This window comes from Triticum urartu, chromosome 1A (genome assembly GCF_056163025.1).
Source record: "Triticum urartu cultivar PI428250 chromosome 1A, HENAU_Tu73, whole genome shotgun sequence".
Lineage (NCBI taxonomy): Eukaryota > Viridiplantae > Streptophyta > Magnoliopsida > Poales > Poaceae > Triticum > Triticum urartu.
The window spans coordinates 50,370,560-50,392,255 of NC_141873.1; the positions used below are offsets into that span (position 1 = coordinate 50,370,560).

Consider the following 21,696-nt stretch of genomic DNA (forward strand, 5'->3'; position numbering starts at 1 on the left):
AGAATCCGCTTGCAGCGTCAAACTGTCAACTCTGTGACCATAAGCTGATGACACCCACGTTCAACTGGCACTAGCAAGTACTCCCTCCGTCCGAAATTACTTGTTATTAAAATGGATGTGTCTAGAACTAAAATATATCTAGATACATCCATTTCAATGACAAATATCTTCGAACAGAGGGAGTAGCAGCTTGTACTACATGATCACCCTACAGCCTTCACTGACACTACGGCCGAGTAGATCAGGTTCACAGACAGTTGATTGGGTTCACAGACAGTTGATTGGCGCACACTGCCTGAGTGGAAACAAGAACTCAGCTCTGCACCGAGCTAGCTCCTGTACATTAGAAACCTAATCCATTTTTCTTTTTCAATTTTCCAAGGTAAAATCCTAGTTGGGATCCACTGTAGTCTGTAGGGGTAAGAACACCAATGTCTCTAAAACCATACTGGCAACTGTACGTACATCAGCAGTAGTTCACAACTCTGCTCTTACCTACCTATCCTCCATATATGCATGTTTGGCCGGCCACATTTCGCTCACGCAGTTGAAGTAGCAACCAGGGCAACCAGCCAACCAGTAGGTTCTGTGCACTCCTCAGCCCCAAGTCTGCCATGGCTCGGCTTCGGCTCTACCACCTGACCCTCCTCTCCGTCTTCTTCTTCCTGACCCTCACCGGCCTCGAGGCTGCCGGTCCGTCCGGAGGGAAGAAGGTGACCATGACCGTCCAGTTCCCGCCTGCCGACTCGCCGCCGGGGGAGAAGATCACGATCTCGACGCACTACGTCGGCGATGACGGGGTGGGCGACAGCCACATCCATCTCGACTGCGACGACCACGAGCCGTATGCCCCCCCCCCCTCTCTCTCTCCACCCGACTCTCTCTCTCTCTCTCCACCCGACTCCGACAGTCCGACGAGCCGTGTGATTTTTAGCTTGATTTGATTTCTAGCTAATCTTGCGGTTTATCTGCAGTCAGCTCGGTTCCGCCGTAAAACACCTTGTCACGAGCCTGGAGAAGATACGAGATGAGGAGGCGCCACTATCCGAGGTAACGTACATTTTGCCCCTCCGATCCCTGTCTATCCGTCGGTTCATTTCTCAGAGAGCAATGCAAAAATGCTGAGATTTGCCTCATTGTTTCTGAGCTGTAGGCCTACGATATGCCCAGTGAGTGGATGCAGGTTCTCTTTCATTTGGTCTCTGGGAAAATCAGGCGCGATTTACTTTATTACCGTAGTATTGTCTCTGCAAGGAGCTCCTTCGCTCGTGCGAACAATCACTCGGCAGCTCTATCCTCCTCGCACTACTAAACACACGGTGAAGAAATCTTCCGCGTTCAGTCTGTGCCACTCTGTGGAGTGCCCACTCGTGGGTTCTCCCTGTAGTAATGTGGTAGTGTGCACACTGTGCAGGATGCTGGAGTACATCTACCTTCAGTTATCTCTGTATACCTTAGATTCTGTCGCTTAACATATCTTCCGTGTTGGAGAAAGAAAATATCTTCTTGTTCTTCTATTTATGTATTTCTCCTCAATTTCTGTGAAATATTGCGTTGTACAAACAGACTAATAGAGTGTATTTTCACCAAAAAAAAAGACTAATAGAGTGTAACTGCACAATTATCAAAAAGATTTACAAAAAATAGAGAGAGATACAAGTAAGGAACTGTATCACCTAGAAAGAAAACATCGCCACGACAAAAGATTCAGCTTACTACACATATCTTTTTTCTTAACTAGATGATACCCCGCACGTTGTTGCGGAAATATTTTGCAACATATTTCAATGTGATTCATTGTATGAAACATGAATATTTAAAGTAATAATATAAAAAGCTAACACTAAAAATACATATAATTTATTGTGCTTGATTACTGTATAGTTGTAAAATGTTTATTAAATGTATATAGCATAATAAAATGAAAATTCTCATGTATGTTGCATGTTGAGATAGGTCTTTTTTTTCATACATGTCATGATGAAGTGGCATGCTTGCATGTTAAGAGACATATGATAGTGGGGGTGGGCCTTTTCTCATGCATGTTGTGCGATGATGTGGCATGCTTGCATGTTGAGAGAAATAGTTAATGGAAGCTAGCTATTTAGATATAGAAGATTCGGATCTTAATTAGGACCTAGTTTCATTAAAAGAATAGAAAAGAGATGTCCAGAAAATTTGTGGCAAACCGGATAAAATCGTTACAACACATATGCAAGACGTGCCATCATGGCCAACCTAGCTACCCACAAGCCACAAGACCCACTCATCGCCGAAAATGGAATTGGTCCGGATCTTGCTGATCTAGGCGTAGCTAACATGACAAGTTAGACCATATGAAGGGTATGTAATCAATGGTTACATGCTTGCTACGAAAGAGAAGAATGGTAGATCAAAGACTCAGAATTTGCTTGTTACCCTACAAGTTCTGCTAGGAAACAAATAAGGAAAAGAAACATATATACTATGGATACATTAATAAGATATGGGAGCTGGACCATGTGGATTCTAGAATTGCATTGTTCCAATGTCAGTGTGTTAGCAAAAACTGAGTCAATTGTAAAGAAAATGGTCATACTAATGTAAATATCAACAAGTTGCCTACAAATAATAATCCATTCATATTTGCTCAATTTGTCCATCAAGTCTTCTACATTGACCACACAAGAAATAAAAGCTGACATGTGGCAATGCCCTCAAAAAGGAAAATTCTTGGTGTGGAAGGTATAATCCATAAGGACAATCATAACCGAGTTGACGATATTTTGCCTACCGTGCCTGGATCAACAAAAGAGTGTGCTAAAGTACTTTCGACCGAACCTTATGATCATCATGATGATGTAATTGTCTAATATGCATGTCTTTTGACATTTCCTGATTTTGAGTTGAACTATGTAAGATTATTATTTGCATTGTATGGTTTTGAATTAAAATGTGTTTGAATATTTGTTTGCACTGTATGATTTTGAGTTGAATTGTGTATGATTTTTAGTTGAACTATGTCGGTGAATGATACTGGCAGTAGTTCTCCTGACAGGGTGTTGTGCATAGCAAAAAGTATAGACGGGAAGCCACATAAAGTTTTTACCCAAGTTCGGGCCCTCATGGTGGAGCAAATACCCTAGTCCTACTTGATATTGTTAGTACAAATGCCTCGTTTGAGGAGGTTATAATGGTATATTGTGGGTGTATCCAAACCAAGGATTTTTTTTCTCGATTCCATTTTTTTGGTTGGCACAAAAAAACACCAGTTTCTAGAAAATTACAGATTTTTTGGATTTTTCAAATGAGTTTTGAATTCAATTGTTTTGCTTTCAAATATAAACTATATTAAGCCTGCCTTACATATTATTGTTCTTGTCCGAGTAGTTAGTGCATCTCTCTGTCATTCGTAAGCTCGTTGGTTTGAACCAACCATCCCTCTCTTTCCAATAATTTTTTTGTACGGCAAAACACTTACTAAAAATAAGTTGGCAAAACTGGGATTCGATCCTGCGACCCCTGAAGCTACAGCAAGCACATTACTACCACACCAAGAGATAACTCTATCTGAATAGCCCTAAAATCCCTATTTGACATAAATTAGATGTTTAAATTTAAATAAATTCAAAATTTTCATTTGGTATTCAATTTTTTGGTGAGCAGCGGAAGCTCCGGTTTTTTTTATCGGTTTTCAAAAATACCGGCCAAGAAAAAAACCTGATCCAAACTACAGATTGGATGCTATGAGCTAGCCTTGGCCTTGCCTTATATAGGGGGCAGGGGACGAGGCCAAGGATTTACGGGAGTCCTATTCAGTTACAATCGACTTGGGAGGGCGCCGTGATCTTGGTCTTGCATACCAAGTTGGTGGAGTCTTCTAGAGGAGGACTATCGGCAGGGTAAGGGAACTAGGCCAAGTTACGGCGTGCTGGGTCTCGTTGTGGGTCTGGTTGACTGACTTACCGTCATGTGATATACGCCCGAACCCCGTTAAGTGGTAGCGTCAGTATCCTGAGCTTGTCAAAAGCTCGATAGCGTCCGAATTGAAGTGAAATATTGCACGCCATCTTGGATTGCTTGCTCTTCCGTGAGGCAGGAGAACGATATGCTAAGCGGGGCTTGGAAGCCGTGAGGAGGAAGGTGAAACCTTCCAGGCGAGCGTCTAACCTCCTAATCTTGGTTTGTCGTTGAAGATGCTCACTTCCGGAGAGCTGGTTTCAGTGAAACGACAAAGCGTTGTGGATCTTTGAGTGATGTCTTCCTGAACGTCAGGCCTAAATGCTCCAGGCCCAGTCTGGCTTTGTCTTTGCATGGAGATCCAATGTACCCACCCGAATCGAGCTTGGAATGGTCAAGCATGCGATGCGAGGCAGCATGGGTCCCAATGAAAGGTCCCGTCCTACCGCCCGTCAAATTTAAACCGCCTCCAATACTCTGGCAGTACTCCCTCCTTTCCAGTTTATAGGGCTTATTTCATTTTTTTCGTTTTTCCAATTTAAAGGGCTCATCTCCATCTCATTTGAAGATTCCGAGAAGCATTAAATCTCTGCATGCAAGAATTAAAAAGGAACACACCAATGTATGTAATGTTTCTACTCATCTAGTAGCCAAGCATGCATGTGTTGCAATTAATTCAAATAAATGCATCAGTTTAATTTGAGTAGTTTCGTAAAGTACGAGAAATATTCCTCCACTCATCATATGCTTTGGTTGATGAGATTTCAGATTTGAGCCCTATAAACCGAAAAGAAGGGGGTAGTATATAAGCAATTCCACATAGTTGAGTTCGCTGGCAAAGTGTTCATTCACGGGGCACTAATATGAGGGGGAAGTGTTGCATTGGTCACCTTTTTGAGGTGGTGGGTTGTCGTTGGGCACCATTTTAGGGCGAGGGCTGTTTTTGCCCTATCTGTGGTGAATGGAAGGTATGTACTACTGTACCTTTGTTTTTATTTTTGCTCCATATTAATTCTTTAGGTCAAGCAATGATGAATTTAATGGTACTGTACTAGTATTGAGGATGTTAATAAATTTTTCTATAAAGTTGGTGGCAGTTTACAAATATTTTCTTATGAAAAAGGTAATATGCAGAGTAAGTAAACGCAGAGGTGATATTGTATTAATTATTTAGCTCTGATGCACGCATAATTTCTTGTAATAGTAGTTTGTAAATGTCTGCTTCTGTTCTGTTAAAAAATGGGTCGAGCTTGGATGTACACGTCAAGAACCGTTTGATCGACGCGTACATCGATTGGTTGACAGGATTTTTGAAAACATCCGATCAAGATAGATTGAGAAGGAAAGTGAAATGGATATGTTGCCTACTTTCGTGTTTGAAGCGTGAAAATTTGCGTCTGAATCTCAGTGACTCTGGACAAATATAGAACTTCAAACATCTCACACCTATACTGAAGCATTGTAATTCAAATGATCAAATCTAACATAATTGTGCTGTTATTGTCTTAATTATTTCAGTTATTCTTGCATCAAGATGAGCACACGCACACTCACACCGCCGGTATTTGTTTGACGGTTGAGTGCCGCACAATGCGTGGCTGGCCATACAAAGTCACGCGCAGTGCTCTGCTTTTTTGACCGCAACGTCCCCAAAGCATATGATGTACTGCTGCTGCCCATGCATCTGTAACAGCTGCACGGCGCGCACCGCATGAGAGTGAGGGGGCATAAAACCGTGATGGGGCTTTTGCACTCATGCCCCTACTTTGAATATGAAGTTCACCAATGGTGATTTAGCCCCTAAAACCATGCTGGCAAGTGGCAACAGCAGCACTCAGCCCTGCTCTTACCTCTCCATATATATCACTGGGTTCTTCTGTGCAAGCTCGCTCACTCCTCAGTCCCTAGCTAGGCTGCCAAATGAGAAGAGGGAAGAAGTCTACCATGGCTCGGCGCTACCACCTGACCCTCGTCTCCGTCTTCTCCTTCCTGCTCCTCACCTGCTTTGTCGCTCCTCATCTGTCCCGAAGGAAGAAAGTCGGGGAGATAGTGACCCTGACCGTCCAGTACCTGGCCGTGGACTCACCGCCGGGGGAGAAGATCAAGATCTCAGCGCACTACGTTGACGAGCACGGGGGCCGCGAGCGCCACTTCAACCTCGACTGCGACGATGACGAGCCGTATGTATCTCTCTTTGTTTCTCTCTCCGTGTGACTTCGCTTGGTTTAAAAAAAAAATTCTAGCTAAGCTTGCGATTGAACTCCAGCCTCGGTTTCGGCATGAAGTACCTTCTCTCGACCCTGGAGGGGATACGAGATGCGCGGAAGTCTCGATCCGAGGTAATTAACGTAGAGATTGCCCCACCCTGTTCGTGTTCTTGCTGATTTCAGAACGCAATGTGAAGTGCTGACCTTGACCTTTAATTTGCCTCATTGTTTCTCAGCTATGGTAGTACGCGGACCTTCACGTATGGTGCTCAGCGTGGTGGATGGTTGCATGTCCAGTGCCCAGTGGAGATTGGAGAAGGAATAGTGTGGTAGTGTCTGCAGATCGTACTATCTGCAGATCGGTAGTAGTGTGGTAGTGTAGCGTGCAGGGTGCTGGAGTACGCCGATCTTCATGTATCTCTATGGTATATCGTGGATTGTGTGTGTCACTTAACATAATTACGAGGCAATTGTAAGAATTTTAGGGTTTGCGGTCTACCCCCTAATTCCTCTGCGCTTATCCGTGGTGCCGCTCACAATTCGCATCTGTGAGGCTAGGGGGTAGGGACCTTCTTATACTGTCTTTCCAAAGAGTCCACCTCTTATACAGATATAAGATTCCTAGTTTTTCTTCCACTAGTTTCCGGGATAGAGTCCAGATCAAATTACCAACCACGATCATATTTGTCTGTTAACGGATTCTACCCGTTATGTCCCCGGAGCACGCGCTTGTGAGCAACGCGCCATAATAGAGTGTAAATTCCTCTAATTACGTAGATCAACGTTAGGGCTGTAATCTAACTATACGATCTAGCTCCTTCCAATCATCAGTGTACCCAGGTAGTCTTTCCAATATAAATAGTATATTGTATTCCACTGATAATCGACCAGCTTCCTTAAGCATATATCACTTAAGTACATTCCAGCAAGTAACAATTCCATGCTAAACATGTAAATCAATTCCATGTATAAATACATGTACAATTCCATAATGAGGTATTCTGAATATTAGTAATTCCTAGTAATTTGAATATAGTTGCAGGACACATAATTCCAACATCTCCCACTTGTCCCAAACGACCATTCAAATATTCGTAAACCCATAGCCTTAACATGCTTGCCAAATACCTCTTGACTAAGATGCTTAGTCAAGGGATCAACAATCATATTAACACAATGTTGAAAACCCACAAAAATATAAATATAGTGATACTTCCCTTCAATATGTTTCCTTGCTGTGACACGAGAGACATTAAATTTCCGCCTAATTATTCCAGCATAGCTGTCCTTGGCGTCTCGAGTATTATTTCCTCGAGTGTAATTCCACCTTTATAGGCACCTTGAGTATTTTGTTTCCTCAAGTGAATTTCCACATCAATTATTTCCAGCCACATATATCAATAATATGAATAATTCCACATCGAGTCAAGTATAAGATAACCATGTTGAATAAAATTTTAAAACCACATACATATCAAATCCAATCACTAAATGAAGTTCCATCAGTAACCATGCTTTGTAAGAAATTCCTGACTTCGGTCAGTGAACCTGCACCATATTAGTACTAAAAACAATAATTGAATATGCATACCTGGACTTATTTCTCATCTCGTAGATAGAATAATAACTTCCTCAATGTGTTTACCTTTAATATAAATTTCAGAACAAGTGACAGGTTGTGATGCACTTTCCACAATCTTATATGATGTGTGAGATTCCCTTAGCTGCTCGTCTTTCCTTCCATTGCTTGAATGCAACATAAATTCCGGTAGCTAAGGTATGATAATATAATGAAGATACATATCAATTCCAGTACCATTTATTGTTCCATTTTTCCTCAAGAGTTCAAATATAATTCCTCACTAAGTATGATTTCCTTTATCAAAGGTATTTTTAACATATTTGCAATTTTCCATAGAGAAACACTTCAAAATATTTTCTATGTATTTCCACTCCCGAAACATTGGAAGCTCCAGAAATTCCTTTCATATGAAAGTTAGAAAATGACCAAGCTTACACTTCCATCAATGCGAGTTATCAATGCACAAACAACCAAAGAATGTTAATGTATACAATATATTGTAAACTATTTTACACTTACATTTGTAGATGACCACATTGCTTCATTCAAAAAACCATATGACCTGCTATTCCATTGATGTGAAGCTTGTTATAAGACCATACATTAATATAGTCAATTAGCAAACCATGTCTTTAGTTCCTCTTCCCTATATTCCAGGAGAGAGAGTTTCCATAAAGTATATGTTCCTTTTGTGTAGAGAACTGAATAGCAAGAGTGATATTATAATATTCCAATGAGCCAAATTTCCTTACAAAAAAAAGCTTACAAACAATGGGCTTGCGGTTGTTTGGTATGATAATAACTTCCCAAACTATATATTTCCTTATTGAGTTTATTCCTTCCCGCATTTCTTCCACTCATAGTTGACATTGATGAAAAATTTAAGCCTTCTTAGGAGTTTTCCTCTAGTATTTAGAGTGACTTCCCCCCAAAAATCACATAACAATTATCCAGAGATTACATTCCAAGTTAATTCCTCCCACTTATCCTAAGCATGTCATGTTGGGAGTGTCACTTGTAGTTTCCTTGGGGTCAAGATTATATTCTAGTATGATTGTCAATAATTCCACCCTTGATGATAAAAATGATTGTGTTCCTACTTTCCACCAGTATTCCTTTTCCATATAATTAATGAAACACCCTTTGATCCACTAGAATAACCATGAAAAAATTCCTGGTGTGCGCTTAACTGAGAGTTTCATGCCAAAATAGAAGATTTCCTTCCGGTGAAGTGACTATGCTAGACGGAGAATGATATCAACAAACGACAATATGCAATGCTTCTTTCCAAAGAAACAAGGAAGTATAAAAGACATTCAATTCCTCCATTCAATTGTGGAGTATATGGTATATTAGAATGGTGATTAGTTCCATGCTCTTTACATACAAACGATATGTTCCTGAAGTGTACTTCCCCCACCAATCAGTTGTTAAAACTAGGATATTCTTTACTCAACTGATTTTCCACTTCAGTATAACCTATGACCAGCACAATAAAACCTTCCGACTTGTATATAAAAGATAAACGTATGACCATATAAAAGTGTAATCATCGAAGAGTGAGATGAAATAAATAATCTGACCTCTAGTGGGAGTGCAAAGAAAAACTATAAGGATATCAGAAGAAAAGAAAATGATGTGAATCTTTTTATCTTCTTCCACCTTAAGAAAAGGCATGCAAGTCAGAAAAACCATTATATATGTGCTTCATAAAACCAAATTCCTCCCACTAAAGTATAGAATTCCATAATTAATGAGCCACCTGACAATGTTCCAAGATATATGACCAAGTCATAGGTAGCATCAATTAAAAGTTTCCAAGCATGTGTTCCCATTGTCGGTTTTCCTCCATATGGAGTTGTCTTTTCCAAATAAACAATTTGGGTCGCTAACTTCCAATGTACCATAAAGAGAAGACCATTGTGTGAGATTCAGTAATGCACTAATTTTACCACTGAGCAATATTTCCAATCTTCATTTCTCCAATAGTATGCCATAGTAAATAGATTCCAAGATAGAACAATAAATCAAACCCTTTCTCACTGAAGTTGAACAAGTGTCCTATAATAGTATTGGTGTTCCTCCACAAGGGAGTTTAATGACATATTTTTCAATTCCAAAGTATGTCAAATATAGCATTAGTGCCTAAGTAGACATCATCTTTGTTCCTTTGGAATTGTTTCAACAGAAACAAAGTCGCTATTGTATTCCATAATATATGATGTATACAAACAAACACCATAATCCGACTATTTGAAAAGAATAGTCACCAATAAATATAATTAGAGTGCAAATATTATCATTAGACATACCGATAGATGAAGAGCAAATTTCCTTGTCCTCGGAGTGACTCACACTTTCCTCCATAAACAAGTGATGCTCAATAATAACACTTCTCCCAAATCCCTTTCTAGTATGCATAATTTTCCGCATAATATTTCCATCATAGCAATATTCAGTATATAATCATTTGCTCAGTCTTCATGCATTTATTGTCTGGAGTCCTCCTAAATTTCTTCCAAGGAGTAGATTCCTTGCTATGATTTACATGCAACGAAATTAGCAACCAAAACAAGTTAGTCCGTTAATCAACAATCTAATAAAATAAACTAATTAATAGATAAGAGTTATGATTGTAATATGCATATCTTCGCCCATAGCACGCGTGCACAGGTGCATGTGGTTCTTCCAGCCGGTCCAGTTGACTGATGGTAGGCATAATAAATAACAGAAATTCCATCTCTTCCCTTTAACTATTGCCTTGAAATTCCAGTAGTTTTTCAGAGAGAAAACTGCTGTTATCAATGATGTAGGTAGCAGCGGTAGACCGGCAGCAGGCGTGGGCGTGACCTGCAGTTTCCGAGCAGTTGCTCGTTCGGCTTGGCAAGTTGTTGAGTTAAGATTTAGTAGAAGACCTCACGGCGAAGGACTCAGCGATTATACGGACGAACACACGCTGTAGGATGTGCCGGTAGTGGACTAGATTCCGACGCATGCACATAGAAGCTAGCCTGATTGATTTCTGTATAGCTCGTACGTAGCAATGCCAGGCTTGACTTCCTTCTTTCCTTGATCCATGTGACGTGACCAAGAATTGCATGTGCTTTCACGTGGAGTACTAGTAGCAATAGCAATTGATCTGATGGTCTCGTGTTGATGAACATGACTTCCTCGGGACTTAGACCTTGGATGCTTTCCTTGGACGGATTTTACACGGCCGCTCCGTTTCATTGGATTTCCTTGCATGTCGTACATCGATCGACGGGGCGACGCGCAAGCCAGAAGGACCAACGCGTCGCGCTAGCTCTCCCGTGCAGATATCGCAACAGTTTCCACGGACGACGTGTCGGGGTAGATCAATAACAAAACGGAGACGAGTTCACAGTGGAATCGGCGACCACGGGAGCAGAGTTCGGAGCAGATCGGGTACGCAGCGGATTAGGGTTAGGGTGATCGGGACCAAACCTTGCTCATGATGCCAATGTAAGAATTTTAGGGTTTGCGGTCTACCCCCTAATTCCTCTGCGCTTATCCGTGGTGCCGCTCACAATTCGCATCTGTGAGGCTAGGGGGTAGGGACCTTCTTATATTGTCTTTCCAAAGAGTCCACCTCTTATACAGATATAAGATTCCTAGTTTTTCTTCCACTAGTTTTCGGGATAAAGTCCAGATCAAATTACCAACCACGATCATATTTGTCTGTTAACGGATTCTACCCGTTATGTCCCCGGAGCACGCGCTTGTGAGCAACGCGCCATAATAGTGTAAATTCCTCTAATTACGTAGATCAACGTTAGGGCTGTAATCTAACTATACGATCTAGCTCCTTCCAATCATCAGTGTACCCAGGTAGTCTTTCCAATATAAATAGTATATTGTATTCCACTGATAATCGACCAGCTTCCTTAAGCATATATCACTTAAGTACATTCCAGCAAGTAACAATTCTATGCTAAACATGTAAATCAATTCCATGTATAAATACATGTACAATTCCATAATGAGGTATTCCGAATATTAGTAATTCCTAGTAATTTGAATATAGTTGCAGGACACATAATTCCAACAGCAATCGTGTGAATCTCTTCTGGGTTCGAGAAACAAAATATATTCATGTGTCTTCTATTTTATGAATTTTGTACCCAAACTCTGTCAAGTGGAGGAAATTAATTTTGTTTCAGAAAAACATCAACCAAATATATAGCATAACTTCACAAGTATCAAGAAGAACGAAGGATACGAGCGAGGATGTCATTAGCCAGTATTGAGAATCAAGGGTGAATAAAATAATGACCATTTTTACGGTACCCTATATTTCTTGGGGTGAGGAGAGCGGTATAACAAAATCCCACCGTTAATTCCCCTGGGTTAGTATAGGCATTTCCCTTATATTAAATTAACATGAAAGGGTTTTAGCTGTAATCCCATCGGATTGATAGATGATCACCTCGCCATGCAACTGTGCAGATGGTAAGGCAGGCCGTTGAGTAGCCCCTCTCCCTAGGAGAGTGGAGTTTTGGCACCCGAGAGCATATGCTTCTGGTTTTTATAAAGTATTTTATAAGTATTTTGAAATGTCCTAAAATTCTGACAAAAAGCTTCACACCGGTACATCTTTATATTCTATGTGCTCACAAAGTCGTTTCACAAGAATTTGTTTTTGTTTTTTTAGACCAGCCATGAAAAATGTCGGTATTCTGTGAAATTTGGCGTACAGGCATAGAATGTCAAGATGTACGCGCTAAATTTTTGTTTCGATTTTCTTTTCTCATTTTGAAACATTTTTACCTGTGAGGGGAGCATATGCCCCATGTGCCCAAGTGAATTCCCACTTTCTCTAGCCCCTCCTTTCACACCGTTGGCCCCCGGCCGGCGGTGGTCACCGCCCCCCCTGACGCGCACCACTTCGGTCGTGTCAGCCACCTACACTCCCTGAGGGTGGTTGCTCGATCCCTTCTACCACCAACATAGCGCTCTCAGATCTTGTTTTCCAACATGGCTTGGATTTTGAAGACAAGATGCATAGTAGTTTTGGGACAAAAATTCCCCTCCCCCTCCTGTGAGCATCCAAGAGGCGAACCCTAGCACCTCCGTTGAGACTCCCCTCCTCCTCTCCCTCCTCGGTCTGGTGTCTCTGGTCATAGATCTGCCGTTGCATGAGGAGGGGGTGTTGCTGGCGGTCCCGGCGGCGGATGGGGTGGTGGATCTGGCCAAAGTCATGGCCTTTGGTGTCTCTCGAGGCGGTCTGGTTGCAAGGCGGCGACTCTGGTGGTGGGAGGTGCATTGGTCATGGGCTGATTCCGCGGCTTGGGTGTGGGCGGGCAGCATGGTTGTGGGTGGTTTGTGGAGCGGGGATGCAATGGAGGGGTATGCACCGTGGTACACCAATTTCCCAGTTCCTGTACTGGGCAACGGTTGCAGCGTCCGTGGACATCATTCTCCTCCCTGCAGGCTCTGTCGTGGTGCTCCCTTTCCTTTCGTGATGCTTTGGGTGAAAACTTGATCTTTGGGATCAGACGGTGGCGGCTTACCGTGGCTCCATTTGTTTTGCCACCCACTTACCGGTGCCGTGGACGGATCATGGTGAATGTGACGAGCCATTGGTTTTGCCACCCACTTGTCACACGTCCTTTGAAAAACACTGCGGAACTTCACATGCGGTGTCAGAACATAAAGAGTAAAAAATTGATGGAAAAAATGGACACGTCCTTTGATTTTTTTAGAAAAGGAGGATGACTCCCGGCCTCTGCATCTGGGCGATGCATACTGCCACTTTATTAATTATTCTCACAAGACCTTACAAAGTAATACCACAGTAAGACTAAAGCCATCGTCTAAGCAACAAACTGTCGCTACACCTATCCAGTTGATAAAAGGGCGCAGATAGCCTGGGCCTAATACCAAACAGACATCGCAGCCAAAGCTAACATCTAAAACCCGAGGACCCATCCAGGACACCTGCCGGGCATGGGTCTCGCCGGTCTGGCGTGCTCTTACAGGCCGCCGCCGCCAACTGCCACCGCTCCATCTTCAGAACTGTACTGATGCATCAACCTTGCTTGGTCTAGCTATTGTTGACGCCACCACGGCACCCAACGGCACCTCCTCCCTGTGCGCAAACAGCTGTGCACGTTGCGGTCGCCACTAATACACATCAGCACCATGCTGCCAAGTACGACCAGCCGACACAACTTGAAGTCTTTAGAAGATATGTCGTGCGTAGCACCTGCCGACCAGGCATGACAAAGCGTAGCACCTGTCGGCCAGGCATGACTTAACATCTCCACCGGAGCTCCGTGCAAGACGAAGCCGCTCCACCTCCTGCCTCTGACTTCCAGCGCTGCTCCACAAACGATGCTCCCAGGAGAGAAACAACATCGCAATGACGCCATCGTCCGATCTGGAACACCAGATCCTAGGGTTTCTCCCAGAGCAGCACGAGTGGGTCAACAGTAGTTACACGACGATGCCTCCATCAAGGTAACGGCGTAGAACGCCGCCATCGCCTGCCAACGGTTCGGTTATCACCGGCAACCATGTCTTCCCAACTCTCAGCCGGGACTAGATGATGGATCTCGAGATCCGATCACCAAGCCTCTGGCCGGCCATCTCTGACGAAGAAGATGACCACCACCATTTGTTGGGGAACGTAGAAGAAATTCAAAATTTTCCTATGTGTCACCAAGATCTATCTATGGAGAGACCAGCAACGAGGGGAAGAAGAGTGCATCTACATACCCTTGTAGATCGCTAAGCGGAAGCGTTCAAGAGAACGGGGTTGATAGAGTCGTACTCGTCGTGATCCAAATCACCGGAGATCCTAGTGACGAACGGACGGCACCTCCGCGTTCAACACACGTACAGCCCGACGATGTCTCCCACGCCTTGATCCAGCAAGGAGAGAGGGAGAGGTTGAGGAAGACTCCATCCAGCAGCAGCACAACAGCGTGGTGGTGATGGAGGAGCGTGGCAATCCTGCAGGGCTTCGCCAAGCACCACGGGAGAGGAGAAGTACTTGGGAGAAGGGAGAGGGCTGCACCAAAGGCAAAGGTATGGCTGCCCTCCCACCCCCACACATATATATAGGGGCAAGGGAGAGGGGGACCGGCCCCCTCAGATCCCATCTGAGGAGGGGGTGGCGGCCAAGGGGGGTTGCCTTGCCCCCCAAGGCAAGGGGGCGCCCCCCCTTTAGGGTTCCCCCAAAACCCTAGGCGCATGGGCCCTGGGGGGGGAGGCGCCCAGCCCACTAAGGGGCTGGTCCCTTCTCCACATACAGCCCATAGGGCCCTCCGGGCAGGTGGACCCTCCCGGTGGACCCCCGGAACCCCTTCAGTGGTCCCGGTACAATATCGGGAACTCCTCGAATTATTCCGGTGACCGTATGATGACTTCCCATATATAAATCTTTACCTCCGGACCATTCCGGAACTCCTCGTGACGTCCGGGATCTCATCCGGGACTCCGAACAACATTCGGTAACCACATACAAACTTCCTTTATAACCCTAGCGTCATCGAACCTTAAGTGTGTAGACCCTACGGGTTCGGGAGACAAGCAGACATGACCGAGACATTCTCCGGTCAATAACCAACAGCGGGATCTGGATACCCATGTTGGCTCCCACATGCTCCACGATGATCTCATCGGATGAACCACGATGTCAAGGACTTAATCAATCCCGTATACAATCCCCTTTGTCCAGCGGTACGATACTTGCCCGAGATTCGATCGTCGGTATCCCGATACCTTGTTCAATCTCGTTACCGGCAAGTCTCTTTACTCGTTCCGTAACACATCATCCCGTGATCAACTCCTTAATCACATTGTGCACATTATGATGATGTCCTACCGAGTGGGCCCAGAGATACCTCTCCGCTTACACGGAGTGACAAATCCCAGTCTCGATTCGTGCCAACCCAACAGACACTTTCGGAGATACCTGTAGTGTACCTTTATAGCCACCTAGTTACGTTGTGACGTTTGGCACACCCAAAGCACTCCTACGGTATCCGGGAGTTGCACAATCTCATGGTCTAAGGAAATGATACTTGACATTAGAAAAGCTTTAGCATACGAACTACACGATCTAGTGCTATGCTTAGGATTGGGTCTTGTCCATCACATCATTCTCCTAATGATGTGATCCCGTTATCAACGACATCCAATGTCCATGGTCAGGAAACCGTAACCATCTATTGATCAACGAGCTAGTCAACTAGAGGCTTACTAGGGACATGGTGTTGTCTATGTATCCACACATGTATCTGAGTTTCCTATCAATACAATTATAGCATGGATAATAAACGATTATCATGAACAAGGAAATATAATAATAACCAATTTATTATTGCCTCTAGGGCATATTTCCAACAGTCTCCCACTTGCACTAGAGTCAATAATCTAGTTCACATCGTCATGTGATTAACACTCACAGGTCACATCGCCATGTAACCAACATCCAAAGAGTTTACTAGAGTCAATAATCTAGTTCACATCACTATGTGATTAGCACTCAATGAGTTCTGGGTTTGATCATGTTGCTTGTGAGAGAGGTTTTAGTCAACGGGTCTGAACCTTTCAGATCCGTGTGTGCTTTACAAATCTCTATGTCATCTCCTAGATGCAGCTACCACGTTCTATTTGGAACTATTCCAAATAACTGTTCTACTTGGAGCTATTCTAAATTGTTGCTCCATTATACGTATCCGGTATCTCTACTCAGAGCTATCCGGATAGGTGTTAAGCTTGCATCGACGTAACCCTTTACGACGAACTCTTTTTCCATTAGTTACTAAGAATAACTTTGACCGCTGTCCTGTGATCCATTCTTGGATCACTCTTGTACCCCTTGACTGACTCATGGCAAGGCACACTTCAGGTGCGGTACACAGCATAGCATACTGTAGAGCCTACGTCTTAAGCACAGGGGACGACTTTCGTCCTTTCTCTCTATTCTGCCATGGTCGAGCTTTAAGTCTTAACTTCATACCTTACAACTCAGGCAAGAACTCCTTCTTTGACTGATCCATCTTGAACACCTTCAAGATCATGTCAAGGTATGTGCTCATTTGAAAGTACCATTAAGCGTTTTGATCTATCCTTATAGATCTTGATGCTCAATGTTCAAGTAGCTTAATCCAGGCTTTCCATTGACAAACACTTTCCAAATAACCCTATATGCTTTCCAGAAATTCTACGTCATTTCTGATCAACAATATGTCAACAACATATACTCATCAGAAATTCTATAGTGCTCCCACTCACTTCTTTGGAAATACAAGTTTCTCATAAACTTTGTATAAACCCAAAATCTTTGATCATCATCAAAGCATACATTCCAACTCCGAGATGCTTACTCCAGTCCCTAGAAGGATTGCTGGAGCTTTGCATACTTATTAGCATCTTTCAGGATTGACAAAACCTTCCGGTTGTATCACATACAACCTTTCCTCAAGAAAATCGTCGAGGAAACAATGTTTTGACATCCTATCTGTAAGATTTCATAAATAATGCAGTAGTTGCTAATATAATTCCAACAGACTCTTAGCATCGCTACGAGTGAGAAAATCTCATCAACTCCTTGAACTTGTCAGAAAACATCTTAACGACAAGTCGAGCTTTCTTAATGGTGACATGTACCATCATTGTCCGTCTTCCTTTTAAAATCCATATGTACCTAACAGCCTTACGACTATCAAGTAGTTCTACCAAAGTCTACACTTTGTTTTCATACATGGGTCCTCTCTCGGATTTTATGGCCTCGAGTCATTTATCGGAATCCGGGCCCACCATCGCTTCTCCATAGCTCGTAGGTTCATTGTTGTCTAGCAGCATGACTTCCGAGACATGATTACGTACCACTCTGAAGTAGTACACATCCTTGTCGTCCTACGAGGTTTGGGAGTGACTTGATCCGAAATCTCATGATCAATATCATAAGCTTCCACTTCAATTGGTGTAGGTGCCACAGGAACAACTTTTTTTGTGCCCTGCTATACACTAGTTGAAGTGACGGTTCAATAACCTCATCAAGTCTCCACCATCCTCCCACTCAATTCTTTCGAGAGAAACTTTTCCTCGAGAAAGGGCCCGATTCTAGAAACAATCCCTTATTGCTTTCGGATCTGAGATAGGAGGTATACCCAACTGTTTTGGGTGTCCTATGAAGATGCATTTATCCGCTTTGGGTTCGAGCTTATCAGCCTGAAACTCTTTCACATAAGCGTCGCAGCCCCAAACTTTTAAGAAATGACAGCTTAGGTTTCTTTAAACCATAGTTCATACGATGTCATCTCATCGGAATTACGTGGTGCCCTATTAAAGTGAATGTGGTTGTCTCTAATGCCTAACCCATAAACTATTGTGGTAATTCGATAAGAGACATCATGGTATGCATCATATCCAATAGGGTGCAGTTATGATGTTCGGACACACCATCACACTATGGTGTTCCAAGCTGTATCAGTTGTGAAACAATTTCCACAATGTCTTAATTCTGTGCCAAACTCGTAATTCAGATATTCATCTCTATGATCATATCATAGATACTTTATCCTCTTGTCACGACGATCTTTCAACTTCACCCTAAAATTACTTGAACCTTTCAATAATTCAGACTCATGATTTATCAAGTAAATGTACTCAACATCTACTCAAATCATCTGTGAAGTAAGAACATAACGATATCCACTTCACGCCTCAGCACTCATTAGACTGCACACATCAAAATGTATTACTTCCAGCAAGTTGCTTTCTGGTTCCATTTTACTGAAACCGAGGCTTTCAGTCATCTTGCCCATGTGGTATGATTTTCATGTCTCAAGTGATTCAAAATCAAGTGAGTCCAAACGGTCCATTTGCATGGAGTTTCTTCATGCATATACACCAATAGACATGGTTCGCATGTCTCAAACTTTTCAAAAACGAGTGAGCCCAAAGATCCATCAACATGGAGCTTCTTCATGCGTTTTATACCGATATGACTTACGTGGCAGTGCCACAAGTAGGTGGTACTATCATTACTATCCTATATCTTTTGGCATGAACATGTGTATCACTACGATCGAGATTCAATAAACCATTCATTTTAGGCGTAAGACCATTGAAGGTATTATTCAAATAAACAGAGTAACCATTATTCTCCTTAAATGAATAACCGTATTGCGATAGACATAATCCAATCACGTCTATGCTCAACGCAAACACCAAATAAAAATTATTTAGGTTTAACACCAATCTCGATGGTAGAGGGAGCGTGCGATGCTTGATCATATCAACATTGGAAACACTTCCAACACATATCGTCAGCTCACCTTTAGCTAGTCTCCGTTTATTCCGTAGCTTTTATTTCGAGTTACTAACACTTAGCAACCAAACCGGTATCTAATACCCTGGTGCTACAAGGAGTACTAGTAAAGTACACATCAACACAATGTATATCCAATATACTTCTATCGACCTTGCCAGCCTTCTAATCTACCAAGTATCTAGGGTAATTCTGCTCCAGTGGCTGTTCCCCTTATTACAGAAGCACTTAGTCTCGGGTTTGGGTTCAACCGTGGGTTTCTTCACTAGAGCAGCAACTGAGTTGCCGTTTCATGAAGTATCCCTTCGTGCCCTTGCCCTTTTTGAAACTAGTGGTTTCACCAACCATCAACAATTGATGCTCCTTCTTTGATTTCTACTTTCGTGGTGTCAAACATCGCGAATATCTCAAGGATCATCATATATGTCCCTGATGTATTATAGTTCATCACGAAGCTCTAGCAGCTTGGTGGTAATGACTTCGGAGAAACATCAATATCTCATCTGGAAGATCAACTCCCACTCGATTCAAATGATTGTTGTACTCAGACAATCTGAGCACAAGCTCAACAATTGAGCTTTTCTCCTTAGTTTGTAGGCTAAGAAAATCGTGAGAGGTCTTATACCTCTTGACGTGGGCACGAGCCTGAAATCCCAATTTCAGCCCTCGAAACATCTCATATGTTTCGCGACGTTTCAAAACGTCTTCGGTGCCTCAACTCTAAACCGTTTAACTGAACTATCACGTAGTTATCAAAATGTGTATGTCAGATGTTCGTAACATCCACAGGCAACGTTCGAGGTTCAGCACACTGAGCGGTGCATTAAGGACATAAGCCTTCTTTGAAGCAATGAGGACAATCCTCAGTTTACGGACCTACTCACTGATTCTTGATGATCCCGTCGCACTAGTAGAAAAAGGGTCAAACGTGAAGCACAATAGTGCCGGTTTGAATTTCAGCCGGCACTAATGTGTACAATAGCTCGGGTTCGCGGTCAGGCGGGCACGCGTTGGGGGTGGCAGGCGGGCTAGGGCGAGCGAGGAGGAGGGCGGCGACGGCTGCGGTGAAGAGGAAGAGGAGTTCGGGCGGCCGGGCGGCGGGTGGGAGGAGATCCGCGCGTGGTGGCGGAGACGGGGGTCCGACTCCGATCGGTGACGTCACCGGTGGGGGATAAGGGGCGGCTGCGGAAATCGTTGGATGTAAAAATGGTTCGAATACAAATCAAACAGTTCAGTTTGTGTTTGTGTAACTCTAAACGAATAAGAACACAAATTCAAATACATATTTTCGTTTGTTGCTTTGCATCAACATCTAGATATCAATCGATAAAAAAGGTGAACCAACCTATGGTTGAATGGTTAAGGACTTGTTTGTTTATCCCCAGCTCCATCGGGATTTGCGTCAAAACCCCCCATGATCCACGGGGGTTGGATCCCGGTCAGTCATATAGGTGTGTTCGGTTAAACCCGATGGAGGTCGAACCCCGGCCTATTCCCTCCGAAACCACTGGGTTTTCACCGGGATAAAAACCTCACCTCCCATCCCGTGGAACCAAACCCTGCCCGACGAACGAAACGGTACAGACAAAAAACAGAGTCCTTCGCTCGACCCCTGTCTCTCCCGCGATTCGATGGCAGCGGTGGCGGCGGCGCGGTAAGCTCGAGGCGGCGGCGGCGGCCCTCACCTCTCCGTATGACGACCATCTCGCCGGTAAGATCCAACGCCCCTACCATCCCCTCATCTTCCTTCCCCTCTCACACTATGAATTTGTAGGATTAGGGATTTTGGGGATTAACCGAATGAATCTAAAGTGACGGGGATTAGAAGGAAAGAAAATAATGAGGATTGGGTGATGGGGTGGGTGTCACCAAACCCCTGCGTGGATTGAATCCACTAGGGGATTGAATCTCCATCAACCGAACAAGGCCTAAAGGGACTGTGGTATCCCATCCCTTTCTTGATTGCTTTGAAAATGATAGTTACTTTTCTCAGCTTTCGAATCTATTAGTTAAAAGTGTTGGAAATATGCCCTAGAGGCAATAATAAAATGGTTATTATTATATTTCTTTGTTCATGATAATTGTCTATTGTTCATGCTATAATTGTGTTATCCGGAAATCGTAATACATGTGTGAATACATAGACCACAACATGTCCCTAGTGAGCCTCTAGTTGACTAGCTCGTTGATCAAAAGATAGTCATGGTTTCCTGACTATGGACATTGGATGTCATTGATAACGGGATCACATCATTAGGAGAATGATGTGATGGACAAGACCCAATCCTAAGCATAGCTCAAAGATCGTGTAGTTCGTTTGCTGTAGCTTTTCCGAATGTCAAATATCATTTCCTTAGACCATGAGATTGTGCAACTCCCGGATACCGTAGGAGTGCCTTGGGTGTGCCAAACGTCACAACGTAACTGGGTGACTATAAAGGTACATTACAGGTATCTCCGAAAGTGTCTGTTGGGTTGGCACGAATCGAGACTGGGATTTGTCACTCCGTATGACGGAGAGGTATCTCTGGGCCCACTCGGTAATGCATCATCATAATGAGCTTGATGTGACCAAGTGGTTGATCACGGGATCATGCATTACGGCACGAGTAAAGTGACTTGCTGGTAACGAGATTGAACTAGGTATTGGGATACCGACGATC

At 43.4% G+C, this 21,696-nt stretch overlaps 2 protein-coding genes across 2 annotated transcripts; both read left to right on the plus strand.

Annotated features, from left to right (window-relative positions):
* The first annotated feature begins 516 nt into the window (after positions 1–516).
* Positions 517–1,624, plus strand: LOC147989896 (uncharacterized). The gene is made up of 3 exons (XM_087517996.1): positions 517–844; positions 975–1,050; positions 1,154–1,624. The coding sequence occupies exons 1-3, from the start codon at positions 615–617 to the stop codon at positions 1,310–1,312; spliced, it is 465 nt and encodes a 154-aa protein (XP_087374122.1). The 5' UTR covers positions 517–614; the 3' UTR covers positions 1,313–1,624.
* A 4,105-nt stretch (positions 1,625–5,729) lies between these two features.
* LOC125551909 (uncharacterized) lies at positions 5,730–6,838 on the plus strand. Its single transcript, XM_048715344.2, has 3 exons — positions 5,730–6,119; positions 6,206–6,278; positions 6,383–6,838. Exons 1-3 carry the CDS (start codon positions 5,860–5,862, stop codon positions 6,389–6,391), a joined length of 342 nt encoding a protein of 113 aa, XP_048571301.2. The 5' UTR covers positions 5,730–5,859; the 3' UTR covers positions 6,392–6,838.
* Positions 6,839–21,696: the final 14,858 nt, after the last annotated feature.